Below are 14915 nucleotides of genomic sequence, written 5' to 3' on the forward strand. Positions count from 1 at the left end.
AGATACAGTCGCCCCTTATTCACCAACAGAAAGCCCACCCATTCCTTAACGCTCAGAGTTTAAGTGGAGAGTTGTCTACTTGTGTGAATTTTTAATGGATTCTCTGTTTACAGTCGACAGGGCGTGTTCTATCCATTGCTAGAGTATCGGGAAAAAAAAAAGGTTTTGACTTGCAATAAAACAAAAACACGGCTGTGAAGATTTTTATTTATTTTTTTAGCGGGGTTGGGTTTTCTTTTTGTCAAAAGGGGTTTCTGATGTCCACTGAGAGGAAACAAAAGGTCACTACAAACCGGAAAACATTTGTTGTGCAACACAGAAACAAGTTGCGCAACAAAGACCGTGCAGACGTGAAACGCTGCAGCCCCGAATCCATCTGATAATAAAAGAGGTGGCCCGCTAGGCTGCACAGCCCAGATCAGGGTTAGAAGCCGAACCTTTTTTTCGAATACAGAATCACAATATAGAATTGTTGCCATGGAGTGGAAAGATTTCTGGACGCGTAAGAAACTGGAGGAGCTCTGTGACCTTTGGGAAGCAAAGCCCTCTCTGTACAACCCCAAAGTCCGTGAATATCACGACAGATGGTGTAGAAAACACGATTCCGAGGAAATTGCCCAGCAATTGGGTACCACTGGTAAGTGTAAAAAAAAAAACCTTGTACCTAGTCCAAAGGTGGCGCCATATAACTTAATTCAGAATTTACGACGGTTGAAGAGGAAATCCCATTTTAACTGGAAGTACTGTTCAGTACTTTCCTGACGAACACATTCAACAAGAGATGTTACGTTGTCTTGTTTTGTCATTCGCCAAAATTGTGAGAGGCTTTCAGGCAGTCTTGGAATATAGATATACGTAGCTATGTTTGCATTAAGTAACCTGTACAAACTGTTTTTACCTAAGGCTATAGGAAGATGGAACGTGCAGTTACATTAATTACATTATGTTCCCTCAAATTTTGTTTCCTGGGTTCCAGATCACGGTTGTCCAGTTGCTTAAAAGTAAGCAAAAAAAAAGACAAGATTTAACAATTATCTATTATTTTCCAGGAGAAGAGGTACTCAAAAAAATAAAAAATCTGAAAACTCAGTATGCCCGGGAGAAACGAAAGGCAAGCACTGCTCAGAACGGGTGTGGTGAAGCCTTTCTCTCTAAGTGGTATTTGCTTCCACTATTGAAATTTCTGGATGGTTTAATAGCATCCAACCCACGGGCTGCGAAACCCAATTTAAAGGTAAGTGCAAAATAGGAACAGCAGCCTGCACATTCCAGCACTAGGCAAATACACCCTTTCCACTGAACCCAGCGGTGCCCATCTCTTTTCTCTCCTACCAGCTTTTCCTTCAGAATGTAAGTCACAGTAAAGTAATTCTCCACTTTTTAAAAAAAATCTCAGGGCCATGCTTTCCTGCATTTTTCTAGTCCAGGAATTAGGATTGGGAAATAGGTGTTACTTAATGCTTTAGTTCTGAGGCTGAAAGTTTACTGAAATCTTTTGGAAATGTTTCTTTTCTCTACCCTTCTTGATTACAGATATACAGTAGTGTTTGCACTGATTTTATTTTAATAGGTTGGGAGATCACAACAGAAATGAGTGGAAATTAGTGTTAGATCCCAGCACTTTCAAAAGCACAAGCTGAATTCCAAAACACCAGTACCAGTAGTAAATACCAGAAATGGCAAACCATGATCCATAAGAGCCACAATCCAGCACGTTTCATGCAGTGCACCAGTGTTTCCTAACCCAGGAACTCCAGTGTGTGCTGGTTTTCACTGCTGCCAAGGTATTAATTGCAGCCTAATTGATTCCAGGTTTCTGTTTGAGGAACATTTCTAAATTTTCTTTTTGTTCTGGGATATATATGCAGTTTGTAATTAGTACCCTGTAAAAATGTCTAAATCTCTGAACAGTCCTCATACATGTGTGTTGCCTCTAAAGCAGAAAAAAATGTTCTTTGAGGGCCTGTCTGATACAGTGTCATTCTGATGTGTTATTTCCACCTTTGTTTCTTCATCATCAGTTGATTGGCTAGTAATTCAGCTAGCTGGGTCAGAAATAATGGCCAGCAAGCTGAGGAGAGGCAGTGTAAATTTCTGTGTGCTGAAGTTGTGGTTGGAAACAGTACCTTTGAAGTTGGGTATTTTGGACACTCAAGACTGATCAAAGAAACAATTGAAATAAAAGTCTAAACAAGCAAGCCGATCAATTAAGTCATCAATTAGCACTAGTGATGTAGAGCTCGGCTGCTGGAATGGAAAAGCCGCTAATAAGTCCACCAACAGGACCATTACAGCATTGATTTATACAGATTTGTAAATAGTGTTTCAATTAGATGTACTTTATTGGTAAATTGGAGTGTTCGGTGAAGGTTAGTGGAAACAGAATGCACAAGGGTGTGAGTTAAACTCTGTGTGGGAACTTTAATAAAATTAACAAAATAAATTCATTGATGTTATAGAAGAATTTTACCAATTGCAAATTAAGCATGAAATCGTGGACTTTGCGAATGCACTGTAAGTTGCTATGTTGTCGGCAACTCACAAGCGAATTGCGACGTGATGCGGCCCTTCCTGCTCACTAGTCTCTGTAATGATTAATGAACTGCGATGTACGAGTGAATGAGCACAGGTTGTGCAGCAGACATTTCACTGCTAGAGTGATCTGCATGTAGAGTTGACAAGTAAGTAGCACCTGTTGGCAAAACAGTCTAAAAATGGACAGCAATATTTCTATTGGGTTAAAAGAGATGCATTCAGAAGCCCACTTGTTTATCATGTAATAGGCCCTCATCGGGTCACCGGACGTTTTGTTGCCTTGTTCTGAATCCTACATCGCGGCACTACGCACACCTGGAAATGTCGGCGTATTTTCTGGTGTAAGTTGGGGGTTTTACAAGCTGGCGTGTACATTTTACTTTTATTGTGGTTTGAAATTCAGTCATCGATGCTAAATCTTTCTAACCCACGAAATATAAAAATAGCATTGCTGTTCCCCTTTAATTCCCTGGAACCCCGGCAAACTCAGCCATGCTCTCCCATCCACAGCCAGTCTTGCCTTTGGGAGGAATCTGTCCCATCCCTACTCTGGGACCCTTGTCACACTCAGCTGGGCTCCCCCTTCTACTGCCAGCCTTCCCTTCATTGGAAGATACCAGTTCCCAGTTTCTTTCAAGACCTACTGGCATGCTTCACCCACAGGCGCCCAGTTTCCAACAATAAACCCTATAGACTACTACTCTACAGAGATTCTGGAAAATTTCCAATTAATCCAAGAATACAGAACACACTATAGAAAAACACCCCGCTAAATTCTCCATATTTCTTAACTACATCCACCCATAACAAGACCCTTACACGTCTTCGTTAGATCTTTCTAACTTCTCAAACCCAAACTGGTGTTAGGATTGCTGACTCACTGCTGATGTTCAAGAACAGGAGATTAATAAATGCACTATGAAATGTGGGTGCCGCTAACATGCTCTCTGTCCCTGAACTGCATGAGCTTAGATGCAGCACTTCTGCCCTCTACACCTGACTGCTGCTGCTCCTGAGGAGTGTCCAGTTATGTACAGGGCCGATCAGCTGATCCCTTTTCTGCCTGTGGAATTCCGTTTTCCAAAGGCGGCAAATGAGTCGAGCAAACAGGTGTGTCCGGTATACTTCCAAGAAGCAAGAATCTTTTTAAGTGAGCTTCTGCTTGCTCTGTCACAGTCACAAACACAGACACGCACATAGTCACACCAGGGCCAGTTTTCCCAGAAGTCAGGTTACCCACCAGTATGTTTATGGACTGTGGGAGGGAAAACCCACGCCGACATGCAGATAGCATCCCTGTTAACGTTGGAACAAGTAAAGGTTTACGCCTTGCTGAAAAGAAAAGAGACAGAATGTTTCGACTGTGGAGCCTTCTTCAGGTGTGGAACATTGTGTTTCCTTTCTTCTCTTTTCAGCGTGCAATAAAGCTTTCCTTGTTCCTTTGCAGCCTGGGCATGCCGACACAGCTCCCTACTTGAACTGCCTGTTTACATGTTCCCAAAGCTGAGATTTCTATTCTGTACAAGCCCTTGAGCCTGCTGAGCCTGAACAGGTGCCCTGTTTCCATATATCTGGCAGACTCCCGAGAACAGTGCCCGTCAGACCGTCGAGGACGTAAGCGCAGGAGAACTGACCGAAGATGAGAACGACGTGGGCGCGGAGGAGGACAGCAGAGAAGGGAACCCTCTGCCGTGCTTAACGAAGCGCGCAGCAGGCGGTCACGTCGCTGCGAGAGGGACAAACAAACGGAAACGAAAGGCTAATGAAGCAGCTCTCTTTGCCAGAGCCGCTTCATATATACAGACAATCTCGGACAATTTTGCTAAGGGAAGGCTAGCCTCCCAGGAGGATGCCTTTGACATCTTTGGCAAACACATAGCCTCAGAGCTCAGGCTGATGGAAGACGCTCAAATGCAAAAAACGGCACGGTTGCGTATCCAGCAGGTCTTGGTTGACGTCCAGCTGGGGTCAGCCCCGCAGCCGCCTCCTATCCCTGTGCCACATCACCCTCTCTGCGGTCCGGTCATCGCCAGCTGCAGCCCAGCGCCATCGTTTTTCCATGTTATTGCTCCGGATTCTTCTAAAACGAACACCCACGCCCAGAGTGAAAGCAATGCAGTATCGTATATCAAAACTTCACCTTCTCCGTAGGGACGAGCACACATCCTCATCAATTCCTCTCTTCCGTGAGACCGGAATGGAGGGTCAGGACCTTTGGATAGTTGATTGGGATCATTCGGTCTGAGGGGGACACAGCTGTTTTGTGGTAGTAGCTTAAGTCTTCCGCTCATCGTTGGAGAACGTTTCGTCCGTTCCAGCATCGCACTGAGCTGGAGTCTTAACTCGGCAGACGGAGGGGACAAGGCAGGATGCATCCTGGATGGGACTGAAACATGCAGACTCCACACAGAAGGTGCCTCAAGCCGCCAGAGCTGTGAGGCAATATCACACTGACTGCTACACCCCCCTGTCATCCAATATTGCAGTTTGTATTTATTAAAAAAGGAGGCATGGTTCTTCTATGAACCAAACGTATGCAACCACAGCAAAACCGTGTCAGTTTTGTTTTTTGTGAATGACTTTTTTTTTTTGCAATCAGAACAATCAAACAAATATACAAACAATAACACCCCCCAGGAACAAAATCCCCCCCCCCCCTTCCCTAATACAGTTTTGACTGGATGGCCAGTCACAAGAATATTGATAAACCAACTCTGTAACTAGAGGGTGGTAGCAGGTCCATCAGTGCTATTTATATTTTCTACAGTTGCCTTCCAGACTCACAACCATGTGGAATTAAAGGTGCAAAGGTGAAGATAAAACACCTAATTATATTTATTTTTAATTTAACCCATTATCATCCCATTAAATTCACAGGATAAGACTGCTGAAAGCAACAGTCATGTGTTTGGGATGCCGTGCTCTACAGGAAACGTGGCTGGAGCACTGCAAGAAAACAACTGCAAGAGCAAATGTTTTTTTTTTGCAAATTAAATGTCAAATATTTGCTTCTTTCTTATATGTTTGTCATAACTTATGGCAACAGCTGTGTGTCACCCTTACAGTAAGTCAAAGTGTTTGTGTAGGTTGAGTTATTGAAGAAAGTCTGTTCAGTCTTACGCCATGAACGTCCGTCTGAAAACATAAGGGGACCTTGTTCAAAACTTCGGCACTTAAATCCTTTCTGCTTTCTAGGGGGTCTGAAGTGCCCAGGTAGTTTGAATAAGGCCCTATATGTCAAAGACATCTGAAAAGACAAGAAATGCTGAATTATTTTAGAAATCAAGTGTTTTTGTCATGTAAATGTTCACTGAGAGCAAGAAGTGCAAATATTTTTTATCAACTTTTTCCAAAACTTGAGGGATGTTTAATCAAATATCTTCCTGATTTCTTTCCCATGTATGGTATGGGAGGTGATTTTGTTTAGTACAGTTGACATAACAATTATCTGAAGTCATAAGTGCATTTCATGTAGGATACTGAATAATTTACTTATCTAAGATTGTTTCATAACCTTTCTTCTGTTAATTCTGATAAAAGGATTGGAGATTAAATTGTTGAAAAGTTTTTTTTTTACTTCAATAAACTTTCACATTCCTACTCTTAATTTGAATGGAAATTAGTCATTTTAACAGAATTCGTTTTCCCAAAATGTTTAAACAAAGGGTTTAAACAGTTTCCTTTTTTTCCATTATGCCATGATACCATATTTCAATTATCTTCTGAAAACTGAGTACAGTTTTCGTGAATTTGTTTGGCAAATGCACCTTCTGAACCCAGGCTTTAGACACTCACTTATAGTTGCCACTAGATGGCGGTCTGTAGCAAACTGACAAAAAGCATTTCACCAACTCCCTTCATTCCTAGTGTTTTATGTAATATTTAACAACATATAATATTGATTTCAAGAAATTACTTGGGCCTTTTTAAAAATTGCTCAAATTGTACTTTTAAACCATTAATTGTGTTAGCTTTTATCGGATTGATTTTCAATTATAAACAGGTTACTCAAACATTTGGATGGAATTTCACACAAAATCTGCATAGCCATTACGAACTGCACAGAAAGAATTGAGCTTCTGCCAAAACTTGCTCTGTACCAGTTTTGAAACACTTTGTCATCTCAGATGAAAGCTTTCGTTGCTGAAACAAGTTTCAGACTTGGAATTTAAAAGCTAAATTTCGTAGAAATGTGCAGTATTCGTGGTATGTAAGCATCTGTCAAAGCAAAAAATGCAGATGTTGGCATGGATCCTTATACTTCTTCTACCAGGGCGTTTGTTTGTAAAGAATTGTATTAGTGTGATTTTTTTATTATTGAGAGAAATAAACTGTCACAAACTTCTCCTATTTTGTCGACCAGCCATGTATTTGTTCATCTTACTTGTGGATGGCGCTATGCAAATCCAATCCAAACATGTCATAAGGAAAAAGCAGGGATGTTAAACAGTGATCCTCACATCAGTAAGTATTGAACTGCCTTGATTAAACATGCCTAATGTAACACATAAAGGTGTGCCTTAACAAAGAAATGCATATTTTCACATACTGTATGTTAATATGCATAACCTCAGTTGGTTATCATTTTATTTTGTATTTTTTGGAATGTTTTGTGAGACAACGTTTGCCACAATTAATTATTATTGACAATTATTATCCTGTACTTGAGATGTAAACAATGTTTTATTAACTTTCACTCAAGCTTAATATTAAAATGTCAATCAGAATATAATTTACCATTTAGTTTGTAACTACTTGCTTTATTATTTAAAAGTATGTCAGTGCTTTTGACTACATACTGTATATCCTGGAGACTGGACCTTTACAATGCATCTTTTGAAGAGATGTACAGTATGTGAAGAAGTAGCTACTCTTAGATCTTTATAATCTAAGAATATTTTATTTTTTAATTTTCTTATTCACTTTTGTGCACATTGGGGTCAGAATTCTAGCAGAAGCAAACCAGACAGTCTTTTGACCAGACATTTTTAATGACGAGTCAGGATCTTGGTTTTACGTCTCATCCGAAGGACAGCACCTTTTTACAGTATAGTGTCCCCGTCACTATACTGGGGCATTAGGGTGAGTGCCCCCTACTGGACCCAATAACACCACTTCCAGCAGAAACCTTAGTTTTTGAGCCAAGTATTGACCTGGTTCACACCTTCTGAGCTTCAGTGGGTTGCCATTTGTGAGTTGCAGGGTGATATGGCTGCTGGCTATAAATATAGCTATAGCCAATCAGTCTCAGGCTATAGCCAATCAGCTTCACAGCACGTCACTGGGAGGAAACCAGAGCACCTGAAGAAAACTCACACCTTTAAGTTAAACAAGGGGAGAACATATAAAACTCACAATGAAGGAACACCCCACCTAAGATCAAATTTAGGACTCTAGAATTGTGAAGCACTTACCTAACTGCTAAACTGTCATTTTTTTATATAATGACTTATAGAGTACAATTTTAAATACAATTTCCAGAACAACTAAATGCTAGGCTATTTCATGCTCTAAAATTTGTCAGATGTGTTGTAAAATAACTTTGTGACTGGCACTACTTCATATTTCATGCCGAGTGTCCCAGGTCACAGACTCCTACAGAAGCCATTTCTTTTACCAGCATAGGGAAAATGCAGTTTAAACTAAGTAATTAATTATAGTATGTAAAACTTTCCAGTACATTCCAAAACACTGGTGTTAACATTCATGGGTGCCAAAGGATAAGAAAAAGGAGCTTTATTCCACATGCGGTACCATTTAAAGAGGGAAAACAAACTGTCAGAAAGAGTATCCCGTGATGAGGAATCTAAATTACGATGGGTGTCATTTAAAATTAAGAAAGTATCCGAAAAATCTTCTGTTTAGGATTCATGCCTGGCTCTAATCCAGATGTCACTTTGTGGGCTAACCTAATTTTTTACTGGAATTTTCAAACTGAAATGAAGGGGTCTGCATAAGTCCACTTTTGAGAAAGCGCATTCCAGCCACTGCAGTAATTTGTGTCTCACCTTGCCAAGGCTGGTGAAAAAATGTTAAATAACTGGCATGTGGTCAGAAAACTTGTCTTTTTTTAACAGCACTGCCATTTTGTAAGGACATTAAAAAAAAATCATGAAATAAACAGTTTTTTTTTTGCAAGTACTGTACTAACATTTGTCCTGAAATCAAACTTTGGATCTCTACCCTTTCATAGGTAACTCAATCCCTATCACTTCACTAAACCAAAGAACCGTCTTATTCACAGTGTTAAAAAATAAAGATCGTGGAAAAAAAAAGTCAATAATCATAAGGCTCAGTCTGAATAAATTATACAGTTTCTGTGTCTTAAATTAAAACAAAAACTTTTGAAGACCACGAAGAATAGAGGGTAATTTTCAAGGTTTCCATTCACAGAAGATGGTTTCTGCTCTTTGTTTTAAAAGCTGCAGAGCTCACCACAAATGTTTCCAAGTAGGGACATTGAATTTCGCTGTGGTCCTTTTCAGAATGACTCTCAAAAAAGTGATAGGTTTATCTTGAAAACCTCATGACACTGTTTTGCATGAAGACACAGGGAACAGAGTTTAGCATTAAAATGGATAAAGCATCCAAACTGATCATAATCACCTATCTTCGGCACCATGCTAGGTCTGATGAACATCGTGTTATGGGCACATACATCTTTAATAGTTCCACTTATGTCATTAAGTAACTTGGAATGTCTGGCCTGGCTGTATGCGATCTCTGGGTCTCAGCTATTTTCCAGTGAGTGTTATTCCTGCAATTTCATTTTATAAGGGTTCTACTGTTCCTTCAATATGTGATGCAATTCCAGAGTCTATCAGTGGCTTGATTCCTACAACACGCATTATACCCAGAATCCTTTGGGATTACTGAAATAAATCCACAGCTCTCATTGTTTTCTGAAGTGTTTTGCTTAAATCTTTGGAAAGTACAGAAAACATGGATTTTTAATTCATAAGATTTGAGCTGTTCATTGTTGTTGAGATTATAATGTGTATCTAAAAGTACATTACATAAGGCAGTCTAGTAAAGTAAAGATGGTAAATCTACAAAGCAACGATGTCCTCTGTTATTCACTTTGCATTTTAATGCATTCCCCACTGATAAAGTTCATGCTTTCAATACATATCAGTGAAGAATGGATGATTAAACTAACCCCATTTTAAATGAGCAAATTAAGATTGGAAAAAATCAAATATCTGTGATATTGTGGGATACCTTTATATCAATAATGATGGCACTATTGAAACAAAAGCACTTAAGAGTATATCTATTTCCATCACCATATAGTTCATGTTAAATTGTTATTATCAAACCACATCACGATCAACCTCATCAAGAATGAGGCTGATAAATACAATGAATTTCTGGTAAGAAATGACAGATAAGCCTGCCTTGATGAAGTAATTTTTAGACTTTGCTTTGGAAGGTTTAATGAAGTGCATGAAAAATGATAAATTATATACATATGCCATTTGGAATATTGTGCAGTCAATATTGTGAAAAATATATTGACTTAACCGACATAAATAACATACAGACTCAAAAAATAGGCTCATTCTACATTTGGGTTATTGAATTTCCAAGAATCTCATCTGTTATGGCTCAAAGGTTCTTTTTTTACAACCCAAACCAGGCCCCATTCCAAAAATAATTCATGCCTGGCATCACTAGAACTGCAGGGAGTGCGCTTGGGATAAAAATATTAGTGTTTCCATGGAGACAGCATGGAGCTTGGAAAAGGTTCTGATCATAACTTTACATCATTAAATCCTTTTGACTGTACGTAGTTCTGCAAGTTTTTGCCATGCCCGGCTGAAATAACTTTCTGAAATCCTTAGCCATAGAAGCTGTAGGCCACAGTTTTATCAACCTTTTCAGTTTTCAAAAGAATAATGAAGAACAGTTCATTCATACCTACCATGGGAAATCACCAGTATGGTATATAGCCTAAAAGAGACACAACTATTTGGGAGACTGGAAAGTAAGGGGTTTTCATGAATGTACTGTAGTTTTTTGTTAATCATGGACAATGGCAGTCTAAACATTACTACCATGCAGGATTGAGAGACCAGCACAAGGAATATGCTACAGTGTATCCCAGTTTTAGAAACTTGCTTGTTTTTGTGAGGCCTGCAGTTTAGAGTTCGCTGAGTCGAATGATTTTACTGAACGACCGGGATCTGTGCTGTTTTTCTATTTTGCTTTCATTGCTCTAGACAAATGAAAATAAGAATATGCTCCGTTTTCAAGCTGCAAGTTTGAAAAAATAATGCATTTATGCATATGTACCTCAATTCCATGATGGTTGAGAATTTGCACTGTCTTTAACTAATTTTAAATGTGTTATTTAAAACACACACATTAGTTTGGGAAGAGGGGGTGATGTGAAAACAGCATCCCAGAAAAAACAATGACCCCCCATGAACAATCCTCACACATTTTTACAATGAGCATCAATTGCCTTATCTTATTTGAAAATATGTATATTCATAATCATTATCTTTTATACTATACTCACTAACAGGCCCTTGTCAATACAGTATGACAATACAACTCACCAACGTTTGCCACCCTGCTTATAAATATCACTCTTCTTGCTTATTTGTTTGTGCATTTCATATTCATCTCCCACCTTACAAGTCATCTTTACTCCTGAGATCACTGACTTATTCCTCATTTATGGGGTATGGGGAGGTTCCGACAGCCCTGTCCTTATAGATAGGCTGCCATTCCTCTCGGCCAGGTGAGTTACCAACTCCAACAGAGATCAATACGCAAAGCACACCTCTTCTATGCCTTAATTAAAGTTTGAATCAAGCACTGAAATAACCTACTCTTTCTATAAAAGCATGTTTGTACTTCAAGCAATTAGCGATATCTTACAGTACCTTACATTTGAGGAAATCGCAATGGCTAGGAATCAGGCTGTTCTAATTAGCTGTCATTAGGTGCAGGATGGGAGTAATGGCATTTAATCATGGATGGTTCCTCTGCATAAACCTTCATGAGTTTCAGTGCTAATGTCGGTAACACTAAATAAAATGTGTTTTCCATGGAACAAAGTAAGGACACGTCAATCTAATTTAGAGTTAGCAGACTGAAAATCGCTCGCAGGCTGTACACGTAGAAAAAAATTAAAAGTATTTTGCATTATCAAAAGGACGTTGCCCGAGCTTTAGAGCAATGCTTGGAAAATCAATATTAATGGATTTGGCCTGAGGAGCAGGCAATGGAGAATGTGGAGAATGTGACAACATGCTTTTTTCTTCGCTCTGGACTGGGAACAATCAGGGCAACTGCACAGGGGTTTGTATTATCAGCCATATTGTAACACATTTACAAAACTGTAGTAAATTGTGTTAAAAATGGAAATACGTCAACAGTTTTGTGGATGCTTTTTCAATAATAAAACTATTGCAATCACTGCAATCTTCAGAGTGTGACTTCCATCCTGCAAATGGTTCATCTACCTAAAAACCTATGGATACAAATTAATTCTTCTCCAGTATTTTGGTATTTACAAAGAAGTCAAGCATTAGAGAGTCGTGTTGTTCTCTAATATTCAATTTTATATCATCCTGCTACATTTTTTTTATTTGGAAATGATTAGTTGTGATTAACCTGGAATGCTACAAATTCCAGATCTGAAATTTAGAAAATTTTCCCAGAATATGTCATCGTGCCATCAGATATGCTGGGTATTACCCTTAAAGGACACAATATAAAAATAAAATTAAGTGCTTGTTGTCAGACACATACAGCTAGAGCCATTCATCCACATGTTTTATACCTAAACACAAATAGTGGCGGTGAAATATGTGGCTCAAACCACATATTCTAATTACTATTCCATGGGAAATAACATTAGTACTGTACCGTAAAGGAGCAGCTTTATAAGAACTCAGAGGCTAAGCAAACCTTGGCCTTTTCAGTTCCTGGATACAAAACATCTTTCAAAAACCAGGTTGTTTCCAGCAGTGCTGTTGGCAGACCAGTAGATGACACTCCTCTCACTAGATCTGAAATTCCAAGCCAGTGTCCCAGTTTGAAGACATAAAGCACAGTGCCATCTCTATCAGCGCTGCTGCCTCACAGCTATAGGGTGCTTAGTTCATTTTCAGCACTGGATACCTACAGTACCTGTCTGTGTACTGTTTACATATTCATTCTGTGCTCAGTATGGCTTCTCTCTTTCCAAAAACACAAAGGCTAGGATGCATTTTGCATTTTTGAATAATGCTGTGGCATTATTCCTAATATACTGTCAACAGTCGTCTTCATGTGAGTAAACCAGAACCAAATGAATATAATGGGCTGGATGTCTGCCTCTCATTTGTGTTTCTGAAGAATTATAGTCCACAACACATTGTCTTTTAGAGGAAATGTACTTTAAACCACAATCCAGACAGTGCCACTATTTGAAAGATCCTGTGCCATTATTTGAAAAGATGAGTTTTTTAGCCCTGCTACCCCACTTGAATTCCAATTTGCACTTTCATGACACCTTCTCCAATTTAGAGTCAATTTCTTCACCCTTTCTCCACCTTATCCATTGTGTAATGATCCCTGCTGAGTGCTGATAATGTTTAAGGATCTTTCAAATTCTTTAAAAGGAAATTCAAGAATGTATATATTATTTTATAAAGGAATTAGTTTGGAAATTAATCTACTGTCATCTACTGTCCATCAACACCATTGACAATGTGAACTGTTGTAAACCACTCTATTACAACAGATGAAACCAGGTAAAAACTACTTTAAATGGAAGGTATAATTTAATATATCATAATATCAATATATTATGACTGTAACTATTTGTTGTTGACTGTGTGGTGGTTGCTTTTGTTAATACTTGCTCTTTCTATAGGAGAGCTACAGTTTCCCAAAACCCAGACTTAAATAAAGTGAAGAAAAAACATCACCACCAAAAGGAAATTATAGCATATCCACAGTCAGTTACAGGAATTTGAACCTATTGGCCTTTCAAGTGTTCTTTTCTTCCAGAATTTTACAAATTCTAAGGATGGTTTGGGATAAATAGACACAAACCTTCACCAAAAGTGATGGAAGTTTTTCATACTTCATTGTTTGACACAACTATCGAATTCCTAAATAAAATGACTTCGTTGTTTAAAGAATGTGACACTCAGACTCTTGGACAAATACCATTCATTCTTGAACTCCTGTGGTTCATTGAGCTGAGACTACTCCTTCCCAACCGAATCAACAGAAATACAATAGTTATATAAAAGTAGCGCAAATTGAATCTTGTGGAAAACAACAACATGTTTTGTAGTTGCTAACATTGAACTCAGACCAATGGAATGCTCAGTGAATTATATTGAATTCCTACAAACGCCGTACCATAAAAAATCTGTCAAATATGAGTAAGTATGAATGAAATGAGATACCGTAGATTGCAAATAAAAATGTTTAATTCTAGAATAATTGAACAGACAAACTGAAAGTACAGAGATTATAATTAGCTCAACTAAAATAATTCTTAGGAAAATATCCAATAACTACAGAACTTTCCTTAATCTTGTTTTGCATTCAATAGTGATCTTTGCTAACATTACCCTAAATGTATGACACATGCTAACTCATCTTTATTGAACATTTTTCTGTAGTGTTATATTTAATACTGCTGGGAAATCTAGATTAAGATATAGCAATGTAGAACACATTGCCTTGGTATTTCCATTTAGCATGTTTGTTTCTTAAAAGAAGACATGCATTCATGGAAATGAATTTATTTAATAATCACATCTGATTATAAAAAGAGAGCTCCACGAAACCGACAAAATCCATATTCAAAAATGTGAAAAGGCGATTCGTGTGGAGAGAGACAATTAGGTGCCATCTTTACCCTGAAGTAAAATGTTCTAAAAGTTTTCCTGTGAATGTTAGCATCAAAACTTTGAACTCTGTAGTTCTGCTGTAGTGAACCCCTTTATAGGTCATGCTCAGGTCAGTATGTCATCTGAGAGGTATTTCCTATGGGATTGTGCTTTGGTTTCTGAAATACCATATCACTACAAAGATGAGACACCCCTGAGGCAACACATGGCAACCCATGGCAACAGGCCGTTGGGAAGGTGCGTCATGTATTGTTCATCTCACGCCCATGGCCAAGCAAGTCTTCTTCAAATGTTAATAACAATAAACAAAGCAAAGGCAAAGTAAGATATCTGAGTTGATTACATGGAAAAAGAAGAAGTCAAAAGCACTAAAAATGTCAAATGTTAAGTTTGTTAATGTTAATGTACTGTATAAATGCTGAACTGACATTAGTCAGCCATGTTTCAGTAATAATGCGCTGGTATGAGACTAATAAGTGATTCATAATATAGAATATTACTGTTAAAAAATTA

The 14915-nt window shown here is 38.5% G+C and overlaps 1 protein-coding gene across 1 annotated transcript; it reads left to right on the forward strand.

The window, feature by feature from the left end:
* Positions 1 to 38: 38 nt before the first annotated feature.
* Positions 39 to 6135, forward strand: LOC148676993 (uncharacterized). Its single transcript, XM_088616652.1, has 3 exons — positions 39 to 637; positions 1050 to 1234; positions 4114 to 6135. The coding sequence occupies exons 1-3, from the start codon at positions 478 to 480 to the stop codon at positions 4684 to 4686; spliced, it is 918 nt and encodes a 305-aa protein (XP_088472778.1). The 5' UTR covers positions 39 to 477; the 3' UTR covers positions 4687 to 6135.
* Positions 6136 to 14915: the final 8780 nt, after the last annotated feature.

Source organism: Lepisosteus platostomus, chromosome 2, assembly GCF_059453375.1.
Source record: "Lepisosteus platostomus isolate fLepPlt1 chromosome 2, fLepPlt1.hap1, whole genome shotgun sequence".
NCBI lineage: Eukaryota > Metazoa > Chordata > Actinopteri > Semionotiformes > Lepisosteidae > Lepisosteus > Lepisosteus platostomus.